At 49.2% G+C, this 17717-nt stretch overlaps 6 protein-coding genes across 6 annotated transcripts; 3 read left to right on the plus strand and 3 right to left on the minus strand.

The window, feature by feature from the left end:
• Positions 1-669: 669 nt before the first annotated feature.
• Positions 670-2568, minus strand: AtWU_10281 (MID1 family protein; the record flags this gene model as incomplete). The annotated part of the gene is made up of 2 exons (XM_035505386.1): positions 670-1343; positions 1404-2568. The coding sequence occupies 2 exons, from the start codon at positions 2566-2568 to the stop codon at positions 670-672; spliced, it is 1839 nt and encodes a 612-aa protein (XP_035361279.1).
• A 606-nt stretch (positions 2569-3174) lies between these two features.
• AtWU_10282 (magnesium transporter CorA family protein) lies at positions 3175-5225 on the minus strand (the record flags this gene model as incomplete). The annotated part of the gene is made up of 2 exons (XM_035505387.1): positions 3175-3754; positions 3814-5225. The coding sequence occupies 2 exons, from the start codon at positions 5223-5225 to the stop codon at positions 3175-3177; spliced, it is 1992 nt and encodes a 663-aa protein (XP_035361280.1).
• A 2815-nt stretch (positions 5226-8040) lies between these two features.
• AtWU_10283 (homoserine kinase) lies at positions 8041-9298 on the plus strand (the record flags this gene model as incomplete). The annotated part of the gene is made up of 3 exons (XM_035505388.1): positions 8041-8464; positions 8578-8876; positions 8957-9298. 3 exons carry the CDS (start codon positions 8041-8043, stop codon positions 9296-9298), a joined length of 1065 nt encoding a protein of 354 aa, XP_035361281.1.
• Positions 9299-10030: 732 nt separating this feature from the next.
• Positions 10031-10558, plus strand: AtWU_10284 (signal peptidase complex subunit 1; the record flags this gene model as incomplete). Its single annotated transcript, XM_035505389.1, has 3 exons — positions 10031-10078; positions 10202-10261; positions 10355-10558. 3 exons carry the CDS (start codon positions 10031-10033, stop codon positions 10556-10558), a joined length of 312 nt encoding a protein of 103 aa, XP_035361282.1.
• Positions 10559-10799: 241 nt separating this feature from the next.
• On the minus strand, positions 10800-11357 carry AtWU_10285 (SCF ubiquitin ligase complex subunit HRT1; the record flags this gene model as incomplete). The annotated part of the gene is made up of 4 exons (XM_035505390.1): positions 10800-10898; positions 10967-11037; positions 11099-11177; positions 11244-11357. 4 exons carry the CDS (start codon positions 11355-11357, stop codon positions 10800-10802), a joined length of 363 nt encoding a protein of 120 aa, XP_035361283.1.
• Positions 11358-12499: 1142 nt separating this feature from the next.
• Positions 12500-13918, plus strand: AtWU_10286 (proline-rich nuclear receptor coactivator motif-containing protein; the record flags this gene model as incomplete). The annotated part of the gene is made up of 1 exon (XM_035505391.1): positions 12500-13918. One exon carries the CDS (start codon positions 12500-12502, stop codon positions 13916-13918), a length of 1419 nt encoding a protein of 472 aa, XP_035361284.1.
• Between the last annotated feature and the right edge of the window lie 3799 nt (positions 13919-17717).

Consider the following 17717-nt stretch of genomic DNA (forward strand, 5'->3'; position numbering starts at 1 on the left):
TCTCCTTTTCCTTTTGAAAGCTAAATGAGTTAGCGCTTGTGTTTTGACTTGACATTATTAGATACCAGGGATTATTGCGGCGTCATGAAAGGGGATTATATGCTATCATGAGTTAATGGTTAGAAGGGTTCGACATTTTTACTACAACAGTTGCCGTCTACATTTGGGCATCTGTCATATGGCAATGTATATACTCATACAAAATGGTGAGGTTTATTACTAGCTAGCTGCCTTTGGTCTAGTGTTTGAGACACACCAAGGCAAGTGTAAAGACTTTTTGGGTGTAGAGAAGACAGGCACACCTGCCAACTATAAGCAAGTGTATTTTTACAGTTTACGTCTCAAAACACTTCTCATCTAGGGGGCATGTTAGGTGAAAATAACAGATACAAACTCCAGGCTGTAACATAGAAGTCATCCTTACGCAGAGGGGGTATCTATTCGCATCTTCGTATCAGCTATGCACATGCAATGCCTCTCTGATCCAGCATTATGACTCCACCATCTATGCCCGCTCCAAACATAAAGCAGACAATCTATGTATTCCACACTATACATACCCGATGCATGTTGACTAACGAAATAAGAAAATAAAGAAAGAATAAGGAATTCCCAGATTCTGGGGAATAGTGACACTCATTCGAATTAATTGCGTACGAAAAACTCCTTCTACCCAAGAACCCAGAACAAAGTCCAAACACTTATCACCATATAAAGGGAGATCCAGATGCTCTCATGCAAACTGGAAACAGCATTAAGGTAATACGCTGCTCCAAGATAACTGCACGTGATGTCACCATTAGGGTCGCGTGTGCCGTACGACATATTCGCTCGCGGGCCTTCCGGACAGCTGAAGCCTAAAATCGAAGGACAATTTCGGACAAGGCTATGACAGACGCCCTGGCAGGGGAGAACTTCCTTGTATGGACCGGGGCGGATTTTGCTGTCGATGAGGGGGTTGCGTGAGTTGTTGGTAGCGGGGCTTTTGAGGAGGGAGGAGTTGGTGATCGAGGTGCCGTTGAGGAAGGGCTGGCCTGCATTCCGGATCTGAAGGTAGGTGGCGTTGCTGGAGAAGTCTGCGCAACGGGGGATTGTCACGGCGCAGAGCCATTGCTTGTATGCTTCGGCGCAGGTGTGGCAGGATACAGCGAGGGAGAACATGCTCTCGCTGGAAGTATTGCATTGGACTTGTTGGAGGGAGTAGTTGAAGTTCTTGTATAGGGATGCTGCGTTGTCGTCGTAGATACTGCGGAGTTCGGTCATGTTGATGGAGGGGTTGGATGGCACTGCGTAGGCGACTTCGGAGCAGAATGGCAGGTCGTATACAACAGCACAGTTGTCATCTGTTTGGCCCTTCGTTAGGGTACATTTAGACCGTGGCATTGGGGCTCATTGTCTCTCACCTGTTTTGGTTGTAAAGTTCATGCGTGGCCATACTTTACCTCCACCTCCCACGATTCCATTGCCCCAACTGGTGGAATTGCCCTCACGAGCCATGATTCCGTAGTAGGTGGAGGTTTTGTTGAGACCGGTGACATAGAACTGCTCGGTTGGCCTGTCTACTGCACCCCGGGTGGTGAGGCTCGCCTCAACTTTGCTCTTCCCAATCTGCGCCAGCGTATCGAGAGCGCAGAATGACCGTTCTAAGCCAGAGATAGACGAACTGTTGATGTTGTTGGCGAACATTGTGTATGGAGGAGTCCTGTCCATCCAGGAACTGTAGTTCTGTGACGTAAGATCGGTGGTGGTGAGATTTCTCGTCGTCAGAAGCGCTGCTCCAGTGTCCGAATCAACTAAGAACATGAACTGATCGCTCTCGTCGACGCTATGAAAATAAGCATCTGTCGAGGCCGCAATCTGGTAGGTGAAAGAACCAGAATATTCAGTGCTATTAGGAGCTGTCACTCCGACATAGACATCACCATTCGCCGTAAGGGTCATGCCCACATAGCCCTCCTCCGCTGATTTGATTGTCTGGTCGGACTCGGACTTGTCAGGCCCAGGCTTCTCTATCAATTCAGATGCGTAGACTGTCAGCTGCGGTACGGCCGCTGTGCTAGTGGAATCCGAGCTGTTGTGGCTGGGCTTCGAGCATGCCGTGAGGGACAAATAAACGGTGGTGGAACGCTTGGAAAGATCGCGACGCTTATTCTCAGAGGTGCTATTGGTCTCATCGCCATTCACGGGGAAATACCACCACTCCGTCTCGCCCATCTTGAGAGTGCCATTTTGATACTGATTATTTCCGAGGGATGTCACCCCAGTGGGAGCCCGGCGAACCAAGTCGAGTCCGCGCGTATCTCCCTCTTCGTCTACCGCATCTTCGAACTCCAAGCCGTTGTATTCTGCGAGTGGGAAAGCGAATTCCGGACTAGCCTCACCGAAGAGGAATTGGCCATGACTTGTGGAGGCCAGGGTTGAGGGATCTGGCAGGGCATTCTCATCCGCAGTCGCAGTCGCAGTCACTCTGCCAACGCAGATGGCCAAGGCGATTGTGCATCCGAGTACCGCGCGGACAGTCGCACGCCGGCGGCACTGTAGGCGTGGCGGTATAAGGCGAACGAACATTCAGGATGGTTGAAGGATTGTTGATTGCGAAAGGAAAGGCATCAATCGACGTCCATGGGCTGTCTTGTGCCGGAGCGTTACAATTTCCTCTCACGGCGGAGGCCAGCCGAATTGTGAGGGGAAATGCAAGTGCCAACGGGGATGGAGATGCGATCGGGGGTTACCCCATGAACACAAACAGCATTCGCCCCGTGTGACGTGAGTCCGTTCAACCTGGAATTGGAAATCCCAGTCGGTTGGTCGCTGAAATTAGGGAAGATGGGCCTGAGGTCATGCTGGCTGGAGAAGAAAAGAGTCTGGACTCTCGTAAGGCGTGGGATTTGCCGGTTGCCTGGAGGCTCCGAATCGCAGCTTATCTTGGCGCCGCCACTCCACTTCCTCCGGAAGCCTCAGCATATACCACTAACAACAATTTCGTGCATCCATCCCTCCCTCCCTTGCTTAAATTCTACGGTATGTTTTCGTAGCTTAGGAACAAATATTTTCTTCATGCATATGCATATCATTCACTACTACAAACAAGCTAACCCATTCATGTCCATCGGATATTTACGTGCATGATCATATTGACAAAACCAAACCTCCCCCCGACTCACCCTGCTAGGCTCACACGAGCTTGTAGCAGCGAGCCACTACTCCGCTGAGAATGACAATAGCTGCAATAACCCCAAGAATCCCAAAGAACCAGCCAAGTCCTGCCGCATCTTGCCCAGGGACGCGGACGTTCATTCCGAAGAGACCGCAGATCAGGTTCATAGGGACCAGCATGGTGGCAATGAGCGTCACCTTGCTCAGAACTTTGTTGACGTGATTGCCCAGCATCAAGTTAGTCACGTTCAGCTGCGCGAGATAGTTGGTATGCGATCGGCTAAGCATCTTCTCAAAATGCGCCAGGTTGGACATCATGGTTACGACGTGATCCTGAATGTCACCCAGGTAGAGGCCGATGTCGCCACGCGGTGTCACCGAGTACTGCTCGTTGCAGCGCTTGGAGAAGCCCCGGATAACGTCCGCCTTCCCTCCTAGCAGGCGCATCAAACTCATGACTTTCTTGCGCAGACCACCGATGCGCGGCAAGAATGACTCGAAGTCATCCATACGCGCGATGAACACGAGATCTTCGATGGCCTCGGACTCGACCTCAATCTCCCGAATGACGGGCCCAAAACTATCAACGATATCGTCGCTAGAAGGCAATTAGTCAATTTTGTCCACAGCGCAATGCTCATCTTTACTAAAACTTACATCATGGCGTAACAGATCCAATCGCTACTCAGCGATACATAGTCACGGAGCTTTCCAATTCTCCTCCGGACGTTAGCGGCATGAGGGTTATCGGTGAAAGAGAACGAGAGCACCCCATCACGAAATACGACCATATAAAAGTTGACTGGCTCCATGAAACGCTCGTCCGCCTTGTCCACCTGGTAGAATGTCCGGAAACAGACAAAGTAATACTGCTTGAAGAGCTCGACTTTCTCACGCGCTTCCTGGGTCAAGATATCCTCTGTTGTCAAAGGATGAATAGAGAAAGCTCTGGACAAAGCTCCCACCTCATCCTCAGTGGGGTTTAGGACATCAAGCCACCAGACACCTCCGTCTGGACCCAATTGGAAAAGATCTCGGAAGGTGTCTCCCGGCAAAACCAGGTCACCCAGCTCGGCAGCATGCACGGTACTCTGTGCCTCCGACGAGAAGAATCCAAAGCGAGTAGGCTCGTTTGTGTTTTTCAGGGTCGCCAACAGTTCCTTTTCGTTTACGACTTCGGAAAAGTCCTTCTTTTCTTCCTTCTCCAAAGTTGACTCCAAAATGTCTTCTGACGAACGCTCAATGCTTGACGAACGTTTCTCCGCGTCCTTCTCGGACTTCTGAGCACCCGGACGAAGGTCATAAAAGACCCGCGGCTTCTGACTTTGCGAGCTGACGCTGTGCTTGCGTCGGTTTGCGGAAGGTTTCGCCTTTTGATTGAGAGCAACGAACTCCTCCAGCTCCTCGTAGTCAATCACTGGAATTCTGCCCGGCTGTTCAAACGTCGGCAGGCAGCCATCATCGGTCGGCTCCAATGTTAAATCTCCAGGCTGCGGCCTGACCACACTCGCATTGCTGAAGGTTGGACGGCGAGGATGTGTGCCACCAGATACCGTGCGCTGGAGGATGGCTTCCAAGTCTGGGGCTGCATGGCTTTCCAAAGTATTCGCACGCTCTCTGCGACGCGGGTCTGCGAATGCTTCGACCGAATTGGGCGGAGACGTCGACCGAGCAGACACAGATGACTCGCGCGACAAGTTCGGAATTTCCTGGTGCGTGCGACTATAGGTACGGCCGTGGCGGATGTTCCCCGTAGGATCAACTGAAAAGCGACGTCCCATAGCATTGAAATCCTTGTCTGATCGATCATCATCCACTACCGCGGTTTCGAAATCACGCGATAGAGAGCCAGCTTCCCGAAGCGCATCCTCGATGTTAAGCAGGTCTGGACGCTGAGGCGTCTCGGGATTGAAAGCCTGCGGGACGGTATTTTGCCGACTCAGTGGCACATCGGGGGTGGCTTCCAAGCGTGGCGCATCCAATTGAAATCGATGATCATCCAATTCAGGAACCGGGGTGCTGAACCTGGTCAGGCACATGTATTTCTCGGACTTCGGTGACTCGGACATTGTGGCTATATCGGTGTTCTTGATTGATTCTTCCTCACGTGGGTATTTATAACAGGGTTGATGAAAGCGAATTTGCTGGCAGGGAGCCGATATTGTTGACTTAATGTTTTTTTGAATTGATTATATGCGCGGCGGCGTTCAAGGGCGCGGCGTCGGAAGTTGTAGACTGGATGAGAAAGGTCCCAGGGCGATTGCTCCTCCATCCATTAGCCAGACCCCTCGCAAGGGCCTGGCATTACCGATGCGCGTCCGTGTGCCAGCTTTGAGACTGCTTGAATAAGCTCTATTAGGGGGGTCTGGTGTCGCCCCCGCAGAAGACCCTGAACTTGGGGCCCAGAAGAGGGTGGAGGAGGGAAGACTGGTTGCAGCGAAGGCCCGCCAACTTGACTGAGTGAAGCGTAAGGAGCGCCGTCGCTCCGAAAAGTGCGGGGGAAAAGTGCGATGACAGAGAGAACTCTTTTAACAGAGTTCTCGCAATTCAGCGCAAGATTCGACCGGCAGGATTGACGCCCAAACTGGGTTTAACGAGATCGAGAAGAGCTGCTGGACAGCGGATAATAAGTCGGACCAATCGGGCTGCAGAAGATCGAAGACAAGTTTCGGTCTGACTTCAATGAAGTGTTGGATTGAAAAGTGCACTGAATGTGTTTCAATGTGAGTGGTGATGATCGTCGGCACACTCAAAAGGAAGAGGGTGGGAGACGACTGGTAGAAAAAAGAGTCGCAAAAGTGGAATGGGGGACCCTATTTTTTTTAGAGTATGATGTAGTACGCACCACACTCGGAAAAATAGACCCCGTGGTCAAAGACGATGCGTCAAACCACGAGGACGGGAAAAGAGCAACGGCGAATCAAAGACAGCCGGAACACTTGAAGAAGCACGATGCAAGATTCTAAAATATGAATAAAATCAAGAGCAATGGGGTTTTGAAAGATGTCACCAAGGAGGTGATTATGAGGGAGATGTCTCAAGGGGACAGGAGAGGACCGAGAATCAAGGCAGCCGAGTGGAGGAGCAATTCTAGTATTAAATAAAATACGAGGGGCGGGCAGAAATTTCCGCTTCAAGGGTGAAAAACGGACTGAGGAGTCTGAAATTTTTAGTTGAAGACGCCGCGTCGGCAAAGGCCCCGAGGCGGGTTTAGTCCGGTCGTCGTCCAATCACGCCGGTGGCTTTTAGTAGTCTGGAAATCTGGGTGCTCCCGAGTCCGTGGCCATCATCAGCTGCTCTGCAAGAATAATCCAGTGAGTAGTCACTCCCACTACATGTGGGATGGTCAAATTTATGATTGTTCAAATCATTGCTTGACCTCTGTGAGGAATCGGGAATCTCCTGGAATGGTCTTGCTTTGTGGATGTGGACCTTATTCGAGTGGGTTCTATCTAGTAGTATCTATTCCATTCATTCAAGCTGCAAGCCTGAAATTAATTACAGTACGTACTACTGGGCACCTGTCAAAAACTTTCCTGTGAAAGAATTATTTATATCTCTTTTGGCTGGCAAACCTGCACGTTCCAGATCCAATGGTTGCCGTGGACAAGCCAGATCCGTGTGATCTACCCACTTCGTCCAATACTATGTCTCATTTGCTAGCATCCTCTTACTTCACTCTATCACCCAAGGTTCTCAAACGGAATTGCGCGAATAAGACCTATCTAGGCAGCAATCTCAACATCCCATCCTATCTCGTTAAGACTGCGTCCACATCAGCTGTTGCATGGCACTAAATACTTACTACTTTGTACTAAGTAAGTATGTCTTGCTTCGCCCGAAGAAGTCTTCATCTCCTAAGTGGGCGTAAATACTGGTAATATTACCTTGCCACATGGAGCCTGACTTAGGGGGGAGAAGGTCGTCTTCTGCTGCCCAATGAAGGCTAAGTTGATCATAGCTGAGTCGCACTGCAATTCCAGCCCTGCGTATCCAATTCCACACGCGAGTGGACGAAACAGGGCAGAAAGGATCAAACCAGATCTGGCTCATTCTCGAAACACATCATCCTTCCAAAACCCCCACAGGGGTATGCATGAAAACTTTTATGATATAGTATGTATGTCATTGTCACACCCTTTCCACCGAATCATTGTTAGTCTGTTCAGCTATTGTAGGACAATGAGTAGGGAGAGAAGTCTTTTTTGGACTGGTCGGAAAAGTATATTGCACTTGAAGGAGGGGGGGAAGCAAGCGTTTGCGGTTGAGGTTGTGTTGTGTTTGTAATAATACGCACAATCTTCAGGTCAGATCGAGATCCAATCAGGAGGAGTCTACTGAGGGAAAGCGATCGCATGACTCCAAAGAAAACTTGTATTGATTTAGTTACTATTTGCCAGCTTAACTATGGATGTGAACAAGGCAGTACTTTCTGTAAGAAGTAGTAGTAAGTATTAATAACCATGTCACAAACAATGATGATAGGAGAATTTGGGAAATAATCTTCGAACTTGGCTTTGTGGCACCTGGATCTAGCAAAGCCCTGTGGCCCCTCACTTGCCCGCTTTCTGCTTCCCCGACGTCGGCCTTTTTTTTTTCTGCTAATTTTTGGAAATCCGTTTTCATTACCTTTTTTGACCACCGAGGAGCGCCAAGAAAAGAAAAGAGTCACAACCTTAAGTCGGAGCCGAGTGCGATAATAATTATTATTGTAGTGACTCAAGTCTATCTATCACTACTACGCTGGTGACTGGCAACAACGGTGCTCTTGCCATACATACTACATACCTAGCAAGTCACTGGAGGTTTCATCCCGCTTCAGTCCATTTTTCTTTCTTTCTTTTTTTTCCCCCCTGATCCCTCCTCCGTCCTTGTTCCTCCACAATGGCTGCCACTTCCTTTGTTATCAGGACGCCCTGCTCGTCCGCCAACATTGGACCTGGGTTCGACGTGATCGGTCTGGCATTGTCCATGCATTTGGAGCTCCACGTCACAATTGATACCTCCAAGTCATCGCAACAACCACTTAACTGTCGTATCACATATGACGACCTGAGCAACAGTACCGAGAAGATCAGTCTGGACCCCGAGGTTAACTTGATCACCCGTGTAGCACTTTACGTACTTAGATGCCATAGCCAACGGGCATTCCCTGCTGAGACTCATGTGCACATCGTAAACCCGATCCCCTTGAGTCGGGGTCTCGGTTCTTCTGGCACTGCCGTTGTGGCTGGTGTAATGCTGGGAAATGAAGTAGGTAAGCTTGGGCTCAGCAAGGATCGTCTCTTGGATTATTGTTTGATGATCGGTAAGTCGCACGTCCATCTTTCTGCTGGTGGGGAATAAAGTCGAGCATCCTGCATGCGATTGATACTGCTTGACACCCCGTCATTTGCTGGCCATCGCTCATCTGCTCAACAGAACGACACCCCGACAATGTCGCTGCCTCGCTCTTCGGAGGCTTCGTTGGCACCTATCTCAACGAACTCGCCCCCGAAGACGTAGCGCGCAAGGAGATCCCTCTCAGTGAAGTTCTCCCTTCTCCGGCCGGTGGCATTGACACCGGCAAGAGGCCTCCTGAGCCGCCCATTGGCATCGGTCATTACAGAAAGTTCCAGTGGGCCAAGGAAATCAAGGCTATTGCCATCATCCCCGACTTTGTCGTGCCCACCGCCAACGCCCGGAATGTTCTTCCTACCTCGTATACCAGAGCGGACGTTGTAAGCATTGTTCCCTCCGTCGCCAATTCCGAATCCGATAGCAAATGAGCTGCATCGGCTAATGCTATTACTTTGTTTAGGTCTTCAACCTCCAGCGCGCTGCCTTGCTCCCAGCAGCTTTGGGCAGCTCTCCGCCGGACCCAGACATGATCTATCTGGCCATGCAAGATAAGGTCCACCAACCATACAGACAGACTCTTATCCCCGGCTTGACGGAGATTCTCCAATCAATGAACCCACGTACGCAGCCCGGTCTGCTTGGAATCTGTCTGTCAGGTGCAGGCCCGACCATCCTTGCCTTGGCAACGGATAGGTTCCAAGAGATTGCAGACCGCATCATCTCTCGCTTTGCTACCAATGGCATCGCCTGCCAGTGGAAGTTGCTTGAGCCTGCCCAAGACGGCACCACTGTCCAATACTGAGAATCGGATGGCGGTTGCCCGAAGATCTATTCAAATCACACGAAAAAGAAAGTCATGATTTGAGAGTCTGATAGATATGACCGCCATGATTGGTGTATATGCTTTCATAGACGGCTAGAGCCAGGGGAAGGGCTCCATAAACAGTGGGCACAACGAAAGTGACTCTTTTTATCACTCGTTCTTATGATATCCGTGTCCACATTCTCTTACTGCACAGTCGCCTAGACTGTCAGTTTTACAAATTATCAAATCTAAATTTCCCTGCAAACACAGGATTGTCAAGGCAATTTGTGTACTCCTGTAGATTTAAAGAGACTGTTTGCTGATCCGACAGGAAGAGCACTGTTATTACAGATGCATTGCTAGAAGATATACAACCCGGCCACATTATCAATGGCCGTCCTCCCGACGTCCCTATAATGACACCGAAAACAAGCAATTAAAGAAAGAAATAGTAAAGGACGATGTTCAATCGATCGATGATGGGTAACTTAACTAGTACAATCAGGAGCACAATACGTCATGCCCGATACAGGCCTCAATATTACGAATGTTACTGTCCGTGTAACAATACAGTGTCCGATTGACCCGCGATAAGCAGAGGCGGTGGACATGCGACCACCTCAAGCTAACCTCAGCGCCGGCAACGAAGTAAAGGGTGCCCCTTCGACCAGCGACCGTCTAGATCGAACTGGGAAACAATCATATCGCACTTTAATCAAAACATCCACAATGGATAGTCTACTGGCGCCAATTCAAGATGCTCTGGAAGGTCAAATCGTGAGTTCTAGGTTTCCTTTGCGCCCGTTGTTTTGGGTGATCGTTATTACAGCCACCTATGCGTTTACTTCTATCTACCTATCCGGAGTGTATGGTTAACCATGTTGCCGTTTCCATGAATAGGACTTCCAGGGCCAGCGTATTGCAGAGCTTCTTAGTACGGTGCTTCTTGTTCTGTCGGGTGTAAGTTTCTCTACTGATTGTTCTACGATGATGGTGGTGGTGTTGTTGTTGATGTCTTCTGGTCTGATTGCTTACGATGGTCGCTTTGTTTAGGCCGTTGCTTTCATTGTTGGATACATCTTCCAGGATATCCATCTAACACTCTGGGTCGGATTGGCCGGCACGTTAATAACTGGGTTGGCCGTGATTCCGCCTTGGCCTATGTACAATAAGAATCCCGAGAAATGGCTTGTTCCCTTGACGACGGGCGTGGGAGGTGGTGCAGGTATTGTGGTAGATGGAGTTAAGGTTGCGTGAGACAAGGAGTCGCGGACTTTGGACATGTCTATTTAATATCCTGAATCAATCACAACTTGTCCGCTTGCGTGTGCACAAACAAAACCTGCATCGATAATTTTGAAAGCCGCTGCTGAGAACTGCGAAATGAACCACAAACGCCATAGAAAGCCCTCCCTTCCGGTTCTACCTGATAGGGGATATTGTAAGACATAGAAGGTGATCCGCCCGTATTCGAACCCTGCGATCTTCGCACACGCGTTTACCGGCCGTACTTCTGGAACTCCCAGTCCCTATTGTCGAGGGGACAAACTTGACGGGTTTTCAGCCACCGCGAGATGCAGTGAAAGTGGAACGCATGCTAGAGACAGAAAAAAAAGTGGGCGTTAGTGTGGGATGCAGAGTGAGTGTCAGGAAGAGTAAACTTACGTTGCAGATACCCCAAGCAACTGTACACTCTTCAGTTGTAGACGAACCTTGGTTGGCCTGGCACTCGATACCTAGCAACCATCAAACATTAGACTTCGGGTTACATGAAGGCAAGACAGGTCCAAGACGTACAGAGATCCATGATGTGATTACGGCAGATTGCACAGTTGTCGACGACAATATCCCACGCCCACAGAGCGACCGCGTTCCACTAGAAGAGCAACCCGATTAGCTTCAACGGTACTCAAAAGGGAAGCACACAACTTTGGTGCTGTACCTTCTTAACCTCAAACTTCTTCTTGCCGTCACTGGCACCTTCGGAAGCTTTCGACGATCCCTTTGCTTTGACAGCGGCGGCAGAGCCGGCTTCTTTCATTTCCACGTCCGCCATGTTGCGCGCTTTAACCCTTTGACGGCGCTTAGTCTGTCGAAAAACCGGTCACAAGTCGGAATAGGTGAACGAGCTCAGCAAGGTTCAGAGGAGGGGCAAGCAAATAGATTAATTACGTAGGTCGCTCGGATAGTGGTGGTACCTGACCTATAGGTACTATTGGTAGTAGTTGTGGTTAGTTAGCTGATAACCCGGGGAGTGGTTGCGGTGTGAGCCCACCGGCAATACTTTCTGGTGGACGTAGATCGGAGAGGGGCATTGGCTTACCCGAGGAGCACTGACGTAGTAGGGGTATTTCTATCAAAGGAAGGGTTGATAGGAAATGATAAGGGTAGGAAGAAGGATGAATCTTCGTTTATTTCTTTTTTTTTTTCTTCTTTTCTAAAAGCCGAGTACCTTGTTGGGGAGAATGATGTCCTGGGGGTATGAAGTGAGATAAACAGCAGCTGAATGGGAATTATTTTTTGTTTTGTTTGCAAGGCTGCTGGCCTGGCAGTGGCGTAAGAACTCTATGCTTGTTAACTAACTATTAGTGAACTGAACTTGTGACTTGTACCAAAGTGGCTGAGTCATCGCCGATGATCCCCGCTTGGTTCTTCTTCCCCCAGCCATTCTTAGGTTTCCGCCCGCCCTTCCCAAAGTCCAGTCGCTACTTACTCTCTCTCACCTTCACCTTTCTTCCCTCAAAGCCTCGGTCAAGACCTACAATGTACCTCAGCTTTCCTTTACTTTCTGCCTTTATTCGCCTATCTAGACGTGAGCATGCCTAGGAGTCTTGGCTTACTGCTTCCTCTGCGCTTCCTTCGACTCTAATAATAGACGATTTCAACTTTCCGACTTGATCCTCCCATCTGACGTCTTTCCGATCGATCAATCAAAGAAGACCAACTCGTCGGGCCACACACTCAGTGCCCAGCACACCTAGCGACGATCTTCTCTTGTCCTTATCTCCTGATAGTTCTATCCAGCTTTGAATTATTGAGTACGGGCTGCTGGACAGTGCTTCGTACCACTATCGACTCCGTAACTATCGTTCGAGCCGCTTCTTATCGCTATTGTTTTTGTTTCTGGTGCCGCCGCCGCCCAGTCGTTTTCGGTTTCTCTTCAAAAGGCTGCCTATTTCTTAAGCCTATCTGACCACCATGTCAACTCAATCGCCCAACCCTCCGACGCCAAAGGGCCCGCGAAACAATCGACGCAACTCGAAGAGGAATATGACACCCTCTACTCAGAAAGTCGCTATCCTGGCAACCCCTCCCTCGTCACCGCCAAGGAACTCCAGTCCTGGCGGGACCGCCACCGATTCCTCTATCAATGTCAACGCCTCCAAGAAGAAGAACAGTCGGTCTGTCAAGAAGCCGCGCGACGCATCCAAAGCATCCCCAGCACCTAATGGACACCGTCATACTACTTCTCAACCTAATAATACCATCGCCACTCCTCAAGTGAAGGACAGCCCCCATTACGCCGGCCCGACTTTCCATGCATCTCCGGCACCGTCAGCACTGCCTATTCCCAGTTTCTTCTCCAAGTCTCTACCAGAGTCCGATCTCGCACCGACCATAGAATCCGACGGTGATCACCTCGATGCTGAGCCAGATCTGGAGAACACCCCCTCAAAACCGAAGTCGCGCCCACAATTCCAAGAGGAAGCGCGCCAGTCAACACCTTTGGATTTTCTCTTCAAAGCTGCAGTCGAGGCCAGAAACCCCCAGCAGCAGCAGCAGCAGCAGCAGCAGCGAAGCCCCGAAGCAAGCAGTCGGGTCCGGTCGCCACAAACTGATTCTAAGACCCTTCAGCACCGTAGACCCAATGGCACTGCCGGTGGGCTCTTCCGGATGGAGATGGAAAGCCCGGAGTTCCAGCATTCACATATTGGGCCTTCCTTTGCGACCCCTTACAAAGACCGCATGAACGCGTTACGGTCGGCCAGCTCACCTTCTCCTCCGGTGTGTGATTTCGATGAGCAGGAGAAGAGAGCTAAAACCGAAGCTTTGAAAACTTTGTTGCTCAATCCTCGTCCCCAGAGGCCTTCGTCCGCATCTATCACGGCTCAAGATCACTTCAACCCAGTGATGGAGCGCCCTGCTTCAAATCCCGGCTTACCTCACTTTGCAACGCCAGTAAGAACGACTTCGGGACCGCCCGCTTCTATCTCGCATGGCATGTCGTATGATCAGAAACAGACATTCGTCGGAAATGGCCGGCACTATTCCTCATCCTATACACACTCGAACGCTGCTCAACAATATCACTTGCACAACTCTCCCTTGAGGAAAGAAGTCCTTACTTCGAGAGTTGAAAACATGCCGAGCGTTCATGGCCAAGCTTTCTACCCTCCAGCCGCGTACGATCAGCCCAAATCTCCGCCTAAGTATGCACAATATCCGACGTATTATTCTCCTCCGCAGCACCAATCTCCTGTCTCACGGAGCGTGTCAGTGAGCAACAACGCGCAGCCTTATGACACGAAGAAGATTGAAGATGATCTACGAAGGATCTTGAAACTCGATGTAAACCCTACCATGCCAGCCAACGGCATGCAAAGCTCCTTCGCCTGACGCGACTGTCATTGGCATTTCGTGAGGCCTTCCTTCCTTCCGTTGATTTCCTATTTCATCCGTTCATTTCACGATATCAAGTTTTCAGAAAGGGCACAGTCTTGACGAACAGTGCTGGGGACACTAGCTGAATCCCACTGGCCATGTGAAGCATGGTCTCATTTTTACTGGGCTACCGCAACTTACGTTCACATCCTAATCATCTTGCGCTTCATGTCCTAAGTTATGTTCTATGTCCTTCTCAGGGGTCCTGTTCTGTTGTTCTCCACGGTTTCATGTTGGTAGCGGCTATCCTGGCGATTGAAAGGGAGTTATCTGTCCCCCTAGTATGTCTTCGAACCTCTATTTGCATTGAACCCCGGAGTACGGTTGCCTTTGGAGTGCTCTTTATGGGACTGTTGGTTTGGGCGAGGTTTCCTGACGTCTGCGGATATCCGTGATGACACTCGTTGTTCATGTTGTTACATTTTGACCTTTTGTTGTTGCTTTTCTCTTTCTTGTCTTGCCTTATGCTTTACCCTTTCTTTCTATCTCATCTTTATGTCCCTTTCTATCAATACCTGTCCTTCGTGGGTTCGGTTCCAGGTTTCGCCAAAGGCGATGAACGATGACTTTTCTGCTCTTTTGTTGGGTTCGGCCCTCTCGTCTGCTGGACGAGATCTAGCAAGGCCAATCCAGGACTGGTTGTTTCCTGACATGTATCATGAAGGCCTTTCGTTTCTCTTATTACTTTTCTTAGTCCTATGTGTCATGTACCTACATTCGTTTCGAAGCTCCTAGTCTTCGCGGTGGGTTTGTCCGTTATCAACGCACATCCACATCAACGGCTATCCCAATCATACCTTCGTTCAGCCGGCTACTATTCTTTACCTCATCTACACTTCTCCACCCCCTATACTGTAATGTATGCCCAGCAAATGGCCAGAACATGGCGATTAGTAGTAGCGATAGTAGTAGTGGCAATGATAGTTCTAGTCTCTCTGCCAAGTGACAGCTACTCTAGTATGTCTCAGGGACAACTGGAGCAACCATATTAAGTCGATGTCTACCCATCTCCAGTCAGTAGTCCGACGTTTACTAACTAGCGAAACCCCTCCCCGAAAACCCGAATTAGCAACTGTCTCCCCCTACTACACGCACTAGACTCTTACTTAGTTGACATCTCCACGGACTACAGAGCCGGTAGGGAAAGACATGGGTATGGATAAAGGAGGCCCGAATCCGGAGTCCAGAACCCGGATAGAAGCCGGGCGGGCGGCAAGCCCAACCTCAACGGCGAATGGGGAGTTCCCGAAAGCGTCGGTTCCACTTTTTTGCTATTATTCTTGGTTCCACTTCCGTATTGCAAATTTCGCTAACTGGAGGGAAGTCTGCCTCCACTTGCATTTCCACCATCACAGAGAGAAGAGAAACAAGAAAAAAGACCCCCGTGAAAGCGGACAGGGGGTATTGTGTGGTGGGTAATTGATGAATGGGGAGATTCCCAGAGCATTGGGATATTTTATGGTTGTTTCTTGCCTGGCCATTTCTAGTACGCTTCCAGGCCAGGCATATTGTAATTTGGTCAACATGCATAGTGGTTGAGTACTATGCACGTATTGCCTGGTAATCGTAATGATGGCTAACGACTAAGGTAAGCTAAGTACTATGGGTGTATCTGAGACAGATCTTGAATGAATGATCCACTGGTTTAGGTGCTCTATAACTTCTATCTAATACATGTCCAATGAACGGAATTGCTGGTTCTTCTGACAAGCGAGACAGGTAGATACATAAATTGTTTTCCTCGGCTAACTCCTCGTGCTAAATGGAGTTCCTAGGTGTTCGTGGGGTCAACTTTCCCCGTAAGATGAAAAGGGTGGTCCTGTGTTGCATGGATGGTTTCCCCTATTGGTGAGGTTATTCCCGCAGTCTACTGTAGGTTTCTGGGGGTATAGGATACAAAACTGGGGGATCCGATCTGGTGAGGGTGGTTAGATATTAAGGCTGGTGTCTTAGGGTTCAGAAAAAGTTCATTCATGCAATGAATTACATGCCGGAATAACTATAGGTCAGATGAGTATACTTACTGCAGTAGACACAGTAGCACTACTTACTTCTTCCCTACCTACATAATACTAGTCACACTCAGGTACCCGGTGTATATTTTGTTTTACACAAAAGTTCACAGGGTCTTTTGGAGGCAATTGTTACATCATTTAGTAAGATGGAACTAAAGCTGGGATGAGCAAGGATGATCATGATCATTGGCATAAATACTCCGGTTCGATGATGGGACAAAGTTCCTACATGAAACCGATTAAACTTCAAGGTTGCGTCCATCTCTCTCTCTGGGTTATGAAGGACATAGAGTGGTTCATCTAAAATAGAATATAGTTTTATAATTAAGCAACTGTACCTTACCTGGATTCAGCATAGGGAAAATTGACCCCGACCGTCTGCGGGAAGGCCGTAGACAAGATCAGCCACTGCAGTCATAGTTTATTGAGTAGCCCTATCCAGGAAGGGTTTTGCAAGAAAAGATGTGATATCACACGCGTAGCGCCGCAATTGGACAAGGCTTGCCACCTAGATGGAGGTTGGTGGCGGGTAAGGAATGTTAAGAAGTGGTGTCTGCAGGAACGGACATTTTAGGTAGTGGTGAGTGAGGATTATGTGATGCATGATAAGCTTTCTCTTTCTCACTTTTCTTCCCTTTAGTGATGTTAAAAGGAGTCGAATTTAAAGCAGGGGGGAATTAAAATGTCCATAAACTAATAAGCTTATAGAGAGACTGCTAGATAGAGAGGAGGAGGAGGAGGAGGAGCCCTTGAGAGGGTACCGGAAAGCCATACCTAGATGGATAGATAGATAGACCAATAGTCATCAGTTACAAAATAGTTATTTTAGGGGAAGATTGAGTTAGCGTTGAATGTGTAACCGCCGGTACATTGCGAGGCAATCTAAAGTGACTGCGAAGAGTAATGATGTGGTCCAGTCAGTCCCTGGTTCCGGACGCCTTTCCAGGGGGTTCAAACAACGAATCGTCGCTGCCGGCCTCGCCCCCCCGAAAAAAAAAACCCACTGCACGCTAGTTGGTGAAGGGCCCCAAAGGGAGACGACGACAGCAGCAGCAGAAGGAGAAGGAGTTTGAAAGAAAGTGGAAGACGACGACAACAATAACCAATATCGAAATTGGAAAAAGAATTTTGACGGAAGGTAAAAAAAAAAGAGACAGAATCTAATCTTGCTGTTCATCACAAGAGAAGAGGGAAAAGCGCTTTTCTCCAATCCTTTCTTCACTTCAACTTTCCTTTTCCCTTCCTTCCCTACTCTCTTTTCCTCCCCTCACAAGGAGAGACAGACCCAAAGACCGAGATCCAATCCTCAATTTCCCCAATTATCCAGTCCTTCCAGACCAACCCATTCGCATCCCTCCCTTCCTTGCGCGCTTGCTCTTACTTTCGCCCTCTCTCTCCCTCTCTCTCTCTTCATCTTTCTCTATTTCTCTCTGGTACTGGCACCATCTAATCGTCTTCCACTCTGCTGCTCTTTCAAATCTCCACATCTTCTTTCCCTTTTCCCACACCCCCTTCCTTCCCCCTCCCCCCTTCCAACTTTCTTCCTTCTCCCATCTTCCTCTAAAACCAATCGCCTCTTAGTGCTGTCACTTAGCGGTTCCCTAGCCGCCCCGTTTTACCCACCGGCCCTAGCAAGCAAAACTTCCTCTACATTATTATTTGCCTTCCGCTCTTGATCCATCTATCCGCGGTACTGAATTCCGACCTTGGAACTCCCTCCCCCCCCCTCAAATGCTCCT

This window comes from Aspergillus tubingensis, assembly GCF_013340325.1.
Source record: "Aspergillus tubingensis WU-2223L DNA, scaffold_12, whole genome shotgun sequence".
Taxonomy (NCBI): Eukaryota; Fungi; Ascomycota; class Eurotiomycetes; order Eurotiales; family Aspergillaceae; genus Aspergillus; species Aspergillus tubingensis.